This window comes from Molothrus aeneus, chromosome 4 (assembly GCF_037042795.1).
Source record: "Molothrus aeneus isolate 106 chromosome 4, BPBGC_Maene_1.0, whole genome shotgun sequence".
Classification (NCBI taxonomy): domain Eukaryota; kingdom Metazoa; phylum Chordata; class Aves; order Passeriformes; family Icteridae; genus Molothrus; species Molothrus aeneus.
In genome coordinates, this window is record NC_089649.1 from 58,494,837 (window position 1) to 58,504,125 (window position 9,289).

A 9,289-nucleotide genomic window follows, 5' to 3' on the forward strand; every position below is an offset into this window, starting at 1 on the left:
TAGAAGTACTTTCCTGCAATTTAACGAAGTAATTGGTAAATTTGATCTTAAAATCCATGTAATCAGGTATTTAGTCAGCACAGTGGTTGGTCCTAAATTGACAAACCTATTAAAATGCTCTGATAGCATATGAAAGTGATAGGATGGAAATGCATCCTGAGTAGTTTTATTTTTAAATGGTGAGATTTCCTGTGTAAAAGGCAAGTGTTCCAGGTATGCAGGAAGCATGAACATAGAAAATGGGTGTTTGTGCATGGATAGGACTAGAATGTAGAAGAAGCTCAGGTTATGTTCAAAAAAAGGAGGATGTTGGGGTTATTTTCTGCCTCTGCAGCTTCTGTGCTGTAAAACATGAGCTAGTTGTAAGACTCAGTTTCCAGGGGGTAATACTCTATATCCCACAACTTCCTTATTTGGTTTTGCAAAATTTGCAAGTTGCTTAAGAACAGTTTAAATTTATGATTGAAATCTGTAGCTCACTGTGCCTGCCTTTGCAACTTCATGACTGAATGTATAGGTTGAGTATTTATAGAGAAGATACCACTATGCTTTAAATAACAGGTGAATAGAGAGAGCTCGAAGTTTGGGTCTTGACAGAGTTCATGGTTACATCTAATGATGATTATGATAATGAGGATGGCTATTATTATTATTATTTAGGAGTGTATTTTACAATAATTACTTACTGACCAAATCTTCATTCATGTCTCCTTCTGAAAGAAGTCTTTCTATAACGATATTTTTATTGATATTTATGATCACAATTGTTGTGGTCTGTTCTGCAGCTTAAGGATTCTTACTCCCCAGATTAACTGATGAGGAGTTTTAAGTCCAAAAAACTCTCCACTGGCATTTCTAAGGACTCTCAGTTTTAAGGACTTTGAGGATTTTACACAAGAAAAAATTAATAATTTCCCAGGCCTTAGAATTCCTTTTCTGATCTTTCAATCTTTAATATGACTTTTAATATTCTTGAGGTTCATAGCATGTTTTCTTACAATATTTCAGTCCTTGATAAATAGTTTAATTCAGCGTTGCTGAACAACCTAAAAATTACTAGCATAAAATAATCTTTTACACAAAGATCCACTAGTTCAGTCCTGACTTATTTTGATAAAATGATAAAATTTAAAGATTTAGTTTGACGCAGTGCTGTCTTCTGATGTGCTAATTTGAGGTAATTTGAAAAACTCCTAATTATGGCATACATGCTTTGAATTTCTCAGCGTGGCATTCCCATATGAATAAAATCAAATTTGAGCATACTCTTTGCTTTTATGCTATCCTTGATTTTTCTCATTTCCTACAAATTATTTTTGGATATACTTTGAAAGACATTACTTTGATTAGATCTCTGTACACCACCTATACTTTTGCAGGTTTAAGGAATGCCATAGGGTTGGGCTTGGGCTTTTTGATCCTTCAAAATTAGCTGGATAATTTTGCTGAAAAGAGATGCAAATATTTTTATAACAGTAAGATATCTAAGTACAAGTAAGAGCTACATGAGGTATATGTGTCTCACACAGGTATTTTTATACACATGTCAAAGACACAAATAACCTCAAATGCGGCCACCATTTTTGTGAGAGCAAAATGTGGGGCTGGATTAAATTCACAAAAGAGGGGTGTTGAATAGGCAATCCAAGTATTTATTTCTACAATGAAACAAAAATAACCTGAAAGGTTGGTGGACAAAACCATGAATCTGTTTCCTCTTGTTTGAAAAATACTTGATTAAATGAGTAAAACATTGAGACTATCTTAGGCCAACTGAGCTGGTCTCACCTAAGTTAGACACAGTATTTCTGTTGCATTTGTGGACAAAACAAAATAATGGGTTTATTTTATGCTTTTTTTTCTTCTTTTTCTCGTGTAGCTCTGTGGAACAGTGGTAACACATACTGGAAATGTTGAGGGGTAAGTAATAAACTCAATTCTAGACCTAGTACTACTTTACTATTTTAGGAAGGCTGCTCTGATTGCTGCAACAGGAGTATGCTGTGAGGTCTAAAACCAAGAAAAGTTATTCAGTCATATTGATGTTTGTATTAAAATCTATCCCTTCATTGTGTTTAAATTAGTTAGAAATTCAGTCTTTATACATTTTTTCCTGAATTGTTTTTTTTGTTATTATTTCCAGGCTATATAAATGAGGCTCAAGACTCTTCTATGGGAGTAGTACATCATTGTTCTTCCAAGGGTGTTGGTGTTTCCATTCATCTGACAGATCCTGAGCCACTTGTTTTATGTCAGCTGTACTGTAAATCCCAAATGTACTATTGAATGTTATGCCATAAACTACTGTACAGACTATTTTGTGATCAGGGCACTGCCTCTCAAATACCACTGTTCAAGGCTTGGATTAAAACGTTTTTTTGGTTTTTTACTTTTTTACACTGGGCTTTCTACCTTACATCACAGTATATAAATTAATTAGATTAACAGCCTTTGCCTAGCAATTCTCTTAAAATTGTTCAAGTTCTTATCTTAAATTGTTGATTTGTGTTAAATACAGTACATACACGTTTACATAAAAATACATTTTGTATACCAGAGACTTTTGTATATACATTTTTCTTAAAACTTCTAAGTGTTTAGTTAAGATTTTAATATTGTATAATAGTCTTCACAAATGAATTTACCAGCATGATCAGTGTTGCTATTTGGTGCTCTTGAATGACTACATTGGACTAAATTTGGATTGTAATGGGGTCCACAGTGTCTCTTTGTGTGTCTGAAAAGCTCAGTTACAGTTTTGTCAGTTTTGTTTTCTCTCTCTTTTCTTTTTTTTTTCTTTTCTTAATTATTTAATATTTAGTGGGTTTTGCTGTATAGACCTGAAAGGAGGGACTTTTTGGAGAAGTTTGATTTTAAACTTTGGGTGGGAGGGTTGGGGATGTGTGGGATGCATAATATAGTGAAAAAGCTAAGCTTTCTAGAGTTCAGTAGTACTCAAAAAGAGCATGAGGGATGTCCTATGTTGGCGATTTTTGGAATGCTTTACATTCTCTATCTTCCTTTTCTTCTTTCACACCCATTTCTGTAATGTCCTTAATAGTATGACTGTGGCTCTTTTGGAGGCAGTGGTAGTATTTTTGCTAAATAATACTATGCTGTGATTTACAACATTGAAATTCAAATCTGTTTAGCAATTGGAGTTAACATTTGTACTGTTAGAGTTATTTCACTGAATTTAGGCATATGGTTGAATTGCTGAATTAGTTAACAGTAGACTTTATCAACAAGGCCAAAACTGTTACCAGTATAAAACCTTCTGGCAGGTGAAGTAGTCAATATTTCAATCTAAAATAGTATCTCTTCATCTATCAGTATTGTTAACTTAGTTTCAAACAGGGTTCATTGTCTTGAAGTAGTGATAATCCTGTACATCATTATTATAATTTTAAAGAAATGCTGAAAAATGATACCAGTCTCTAATCCGGAATAACCTTAAATTTTTCATTTTTATGTCTAATTGACAGTATGTAGCATATGTGTATATGTAATGTTCAGAATTGCAGATTTTTAAAAGTTTCTATTTTTAATTTGAGAAAATATTCCCAGTTCATTTAAATAAAAAAGATCTTGCTTAACTACCTTATGTTTGGTTCTCCCTTGTTTTGTTGCAGAGACATCTCTCAGAAGAGCTGCACAGAGTGAATTTCTTTACCCTGATTAAAAATCTTTGCTACATCTGACTTTTACTTTTGCAGCAGGGAGGACTGAAAGGACTTTGACTCTGGGTGTGGGAGCTTCCAACTTCTACCAAGAATGTGAACTATGCAAAGATGGTAGGATTCAAGCTATGAGCTGTGCAGGGTACCTGTTTCTGTATGGCACTGGCAGCAGAATTAAATATTTGCTAGTTCCTCAGCTCCCACAGTTCACTGCTGGCATCCTAGCTTACCTTGTAAAAGGACAATTATTTTCTACTGATACAAGAGACCACAAACTGTTTAATCTGAAGCACAGGCAGACAGGACTGAAATGTCAGATTAGAATGAGCCAAACACTTGATGGGAACATAGCAGCTGTAACACATAAATATATTTGAGTCCAAGCTTTGATATTTCTCCTTATCCTTGTGGTTTATTTGTTTTCATTATTATGCTTGAAAAACTTTGAGAACAAGAGATCTGAAACTGGTATAAATTAACTTTTGAATTGCTTTGAACTCATCAGCAAATATAAAAATTCTCGGTGCTGTTGTGCATAACAAAGTGTGAACAATACATTTTTTTGTCAAATATTAGGAGGTATTCAAGTGCTTGCAGTAGGGATTTGAGGTGGGCAACAAGATTCTTCTGGCTGGCTGTAGGATGAGAAGACTCCCCAGAAAACAATGGAAGAGTGAATGATGAGTCTTAAGTAGGCTTATGCCATTATTGTCCTAAGACTTAGCTGGAGCCACACACTGTGCCTAGAAAGAGAGAGGAGGAACTAATGGAAAGAAGCTAGAGGTGAGGTTTCTGCTAAAAATGTTATTAAAATAGCCGTGGAGAGCAAATGAAAAGAGGACAAGGTTGTTCTCTCTGTCAAATGGTATTTAGTCATGGGAACCTGATGGCACACTGGAAGAACAAGGTTAGGATACCCAGAATGGCTGTTCAGGTGGCTGCTTCTTCAAGCAGGCAGCTTTCAGGTTATCTGGGCTGCCACAGCAGCAAGGGACTCTTGTCCCTCTTCTATTAATGAAGCTTATGTTGCTGTTGATGATGTTTTGCTTTGCCATCTGTGTTAAAAGGAATGGGTTTGCCTTAGTATTTTGTTTAGCACTACCTAGTGAGTGACTAAATACACAAACTGCTGTTCTGTTCCATTAGGTATGGCCAGTCTTAAACCCAGGGTTTCCATCACCCCACAGTTACTGCAGCATACCTAAACAATCCAATAGCCCTTTCCAGGAGCTGCTCAGGTCAGGCTGGCTGTAGCAGAGATGTCTTTGGAAGAAGTGCCTGGTGAGGGTCTCACTACCCAGAAAAGTGCTGTGGATTGCCACAGCAGGGGAGGGATTTATCCTCATGTCCTTCTGAATGCTAAGGAAGTTACAGTGTTTTTTCCTTAGCTCTGTTTTTAGTTAGTGTAGCAGAAACTGCTAGGACAGGATTCAGCACTACAATATTTCTGTTCTCCTGCCTTTGTTTTATGGCATTTTTACAGCTCACTTGATACAAACAGGAAAATATCTATTTAAAAAAGAAAGTGGTGAAGTGCAAATACCTGTCTGACATGCTCTGTGGTCTGTTACCTGCTGCTGAGAACTGTGATAAGTTAGTTCTACTGTCTTGCTCTGTTGGCTGAAAGTGACTGGTGATGTGAAAATGATGATAAAACGTCCAGATGTTTGGTATGTTTTTGGATCTGTAATACCTTATTTTGCTTAAGCTTTATTTCTTGTGTACACACATGGCTCAAAGAATGTACAGTTGATCCTTCCATGCATCCCCAGTGCATGTCATGTGTGGAAAAAAGGAAGAGCTAAAGTTGCATCCTTACGGTGAAAATCCACAGAAAGCCCATTCCATAAATCAGCTTTTTATCAGGACACTTATACTACCAGGACATTTATAATCATCCAGATGCAGAGATTGCTTTGGTAATTCTATCTTTTTTTACTTTGATATCATCTTACAAGCTCTAGCATGAAGATAGAGCTATAAAGCAGCTGGAGAATGGAAAATATGTGTTAAAGATCAAATATGACATGTTCATCCTGGATAGGAATGTGCTTCTCTGTTATACAACTGTTGTTCTGTATTTTAACTGCATTTACAAGACTTGTCTTGTTATCTTCTTGGGACTTCACACTCCCAAGATAATTTGACACTCCCTCAGGCCATAAATTATGGGCATTTGCCTACTGAAGTGTGATTTATTATTTTCATAAAAATGCCCAACCCTTACATCTCGTGTTTAGCTGGAAAGAAGCTTCTTTGTGCCCCAAGACTTTAAATTGTGAGCAGCCATTTACTCACTGCTTTTACTTCTTTGGATTGTGTTGTTCAAGGATCTTGGTTCACTCCTCTCATCATGAAGAGTTTTGCTCTCCTTTTCCTAGTTGTGATCTGTGGCATGGGAGGACTGGCACAGAAGCTGAAGCCAAAGAAGAGAAGCAATGGTGAAGAAATCAAATTTCGAACTAAAACCAAAGATGTTTGCACAATAACCACAAGTGGCGATGACGAGGATATGAAACTTAGAATTGAATGCAAAAGCCAAGGTTTGTCCTACTGGTGTGAATTCACTGGCAAGCCATCAGTCTGTCGTGCTTTCAGAAATAACCCAAAGATTTACTGGAATCAGATCGCTGCAGAGCTCAGAAAGGTCTCGCATGCTTGCGAATCCATGGAAGTGTTGAAGACCACCATGTGCCAAAAGGCTCCCCCAGAGGCTCTCATGAGGCAAATAGCTGCTGGTATGGAGGCAGAAGATCTAGCAAACCAGGAAAAATCGGTCCAGAAAGCTGCCATTCCTCTGAGAGAAGAGGGGCAAAACTCTGACCCAACCCAACATGGTCAAGGGTCTGAAAATGAAACAGAAGCAATGAAACTGGCACGGGAACACTGCTGGGAATCTCTGCATGGTGTCTGCTCCTACATCATTGGCATCCTTAGGGGTTAAGGATTTGCTTCAGGTAAAACTAATCTGGAAGCACAGCAGAATATACCTAAGAGTAATTCTCTTCTACAATTTTTCTTATTTTGAGGGTCTCCAGGATGTGGACAGGGAGGTGCTAAGCTTTCTTGCTAAAATCCAACATGACAAGGCTTTTGAGGGGCTGGGCAGCTTAAATTTCCAGTGATCCATATTAGTTCAGGACTCCTGTACAGCCTCCTGTGAGGTCTTTAGTACATACTGAGATGTTTGCCCTATCTGTTGTTAATCCTATGGTACTTCAGTTCTAACTGAATTGGGCTAATTTTTGCCTTCTGTCACTCCTTTCCTCTTGTGCTGCCTTCTGGATTTACACCAGGAAAGTACAATAAATAACAAATGCATCAGATCCAGCCAAATGCATCAGTTAGAACAAACTGCATTCAGAGACTGAGGGAATAAAGCTTATTCATCAAAACTGCTGATTAATAATGAAATATTTTAATCTAAAAAATTAGTTCATAAATCCCTTGCAGAAAACCCAAGTGGACTGTCTTGGTTTGTGACTCTGTTACTGTAGAGCAATAGGGGATCACATGCAGGCTCTTGTTTGGTAAGTCTCAGGTTTTCAGCCAGCATTTAAAAAGGCAAAGCCCTTTATTGCAGAAGTGATTGGTTTTATATCCACTTCTGTTCCAGCTCAGAGAGAAAGCCAGGAGTTGATAAGTGGACTTGGCAAACTTGAAAGAAATGGGAATATATGCAGTGTGAGCTGGCAAGTGTTTAGGCTGCTAATGATAATTTATGCCTAATACAGCAAAGTGACTAATTTTCTTTTTTTTTTTGTTTTGTTTTGCAGAGCAGTGGTATTACAGCTGAAGAAGGGTCCTCGCTGCATTGTAATAATTTAGACATAAGAATTTTGGTTAAAAATCAGTAATTTCTATAAATCTTTTAGCTGTTTCCTTTTTAAAGAAAATATAAAACTTTTTAGCAGTTCTGAAAAATTCACAAAACTTGAGTGACTGTGCCTAAAGTGTTAGGGTGAACTAACTACCCTTAGGCTTGTTACACACCTAGATGTACTGCATTTCTGTAACTTGTTCTACAATTTAGGACCTTGCATAGATTTTTGTGTGTACTGACTTGCTTCAGTTTGTTAGAGATGAAAGCTGTTAATGATGATACAGTTACTGCAAAAAATAAAAATAAGATTTTTTTGAAACGGTACTTGGTGTGCTTTCTTGAAATTTTAACTGGAGCTGTTTGTATAAAGTCACAGTATTTGACAGAATTTCTTAGGAGATTGTTGGTAGAATGTGTAAGAGAAATTAGGGGTCTGAGTCACTGCTTTCCCACTGTGAACAAGTTTGCATGAATATTAATACTTTCAATGTTATGAGGCTTATATTACAATAATGAGTTTCAGCCAGCAGGAAAAAAGACCTGTAGAAATAAGAGAGTAATGTAAGAATATATTTTTGAACATAGCAGATGAAAAGTGTTCACCAGTGATGAATCTGCAGGTTCAGTGTTACCAGGATCTGTTAGTGGTACTATTAATGTTTGGCTTCAGTAGATATTCTGAAAAGTAACTTACCTGGCAGCTTGGGCACTTGTCTAAATCTCCTCAAAAAACAAAACAAGATCTAATGGCCTGTTGTCATATTACAACACAGTCATGTTCAGATTATTATTTAACAATGATCCCTTTTGTTCCCAAGTGAGTTTCACAGCAGGGGTGTAACTGGAAATTCTTTGTACTGTAGAATTTAATAGTTCTCTGTGTTTGCCTTGCAATGTTTCTGCAAGGTATTGTTGACTGAAGTACCTTCTGCAGCTTTACTCACAGGTTTGTAATTTTCATTACATAATTCCAGATCATGATTGTCATCATTAAACTTTATGCCTTGTACCAAAAACTTGAAATAATTTTTTTTTGCCTAACCTCTTGCTATTCTTTTCCATATTTATCAAGTCATGAACACAGGATCAGAGCAGGAAGATGTATTTACAAGGCAGAAATAGCATTTGAATGCAGATAAAATGTGCAAGCTGTATTTTTCTCTGCCATGAATGCAATGTGGTTCATTTTCTTTTGTGATCTCAATTACTATTGCCAGGCTGTTGTGCTGTGAGTAAAAAATGTAGTAGTGCACCTACTCACCTAATTCTGTCATAGAAATTAAGTAATTGTCTGATTTGCAAACATGCACGGTGCATCAAAGTGATATTAGGGAAATGTTTGCAATGTTAAGGGGAGGTTGAGGGTTTTCTTGAGGTGTGCTTTTAAATATTTTTAAACTCCTGTTACATATGATGTAAAATCCACTCTGTAGAGTGAGTATTTTGCAGTAGTATCCACAGCACTAATGATCTCATAAATGAGAGAGTGACTTGCATTGGGAGAAATCTGGGACAATTGGTCACCCATACTGTTAGTGGGAGAAAAGAAGAGGGTTCATCTGTTCACTAAAAGAACATTTTCCCCTTCGTGCCATCTTCTCTTTCTGTACACAGTGAGCTCAGGAGGCAGCAGAGTTGTCTGTCACTTTGTAGAACTGTTGATATAATCTAAAATTTGTGGCCATCACTAATTGTGCTCAGCAGAGGACAACGTCACACACCAGCACGCCGTTTCCCAGGGAGCTTGTGTCTCATTTCAGTACAGCAGGGCTCTGCTGCAAAGGGC

General features: G+C 36.9%; 2 protein-coding genes across 9 annotated transcripts in view; both read left to right on the plus strand.

The window, feature by feature from the left end:
• Positions 1-3,604, plus strand: part of PROM1 (prominin 1) — a 63,012-nt gene extending 59,408 nt beyond the window's left edge. For all 8 annotated transcript variants that reach the window (XR_010783522.1, XR_010783524.1, XR_010783523.1 and 5 more), the window contains 2 exons: positions 1,880-1,920; positions 2,144-3,604. Coding sequence is in view for 4 of the 8 variants with exons in the window: in XM_066548601.1 (XP_066404698.1) it covers positions 1,880-1,898 (19 nt within the window). In the remaining 4 variants the exon portion in view is untranslated. The remainder of the gene's footprint in view (positions 1-1,879; positions 1,921-2,143) is intronic.
• A 1,106-nt stretch (positions 3,605-4,710) lies between these two features.
• FGFBP2 (fibroblast growth factor binding protein 2) lies at positions 4,711-7,827 on the plus strand. Its single transcript, XM_066549186.1, has 2 exons — positions 4,711-6,637; positions 7,457-7,827. Exon 1 carries the CDS (start codon positions 6,034-6,036, stop codon positions 6,622-6,624), a length of 591 nt encoding a protein of 196 aa, XP_066405283.1. The 5' UTR covers positions 4,711-6,033; the 3' UTR covers positions 6,625-6,637; positions 7,457-7,827.
• The last annotated feature ends 1,462 nt before the right edge of the window (positions 7,828-9,289 follow it).

Bases quoted from the DNA above. Each gene is read 5' to 3' on its own strand.
- FGFBP2 (XM_066549186.1), top strand. From the start codon at position 6,034: ATGAAGAGTTTTGCTCTCCTTTTCCTAGTTGTGATCTGTGGCATGGGA.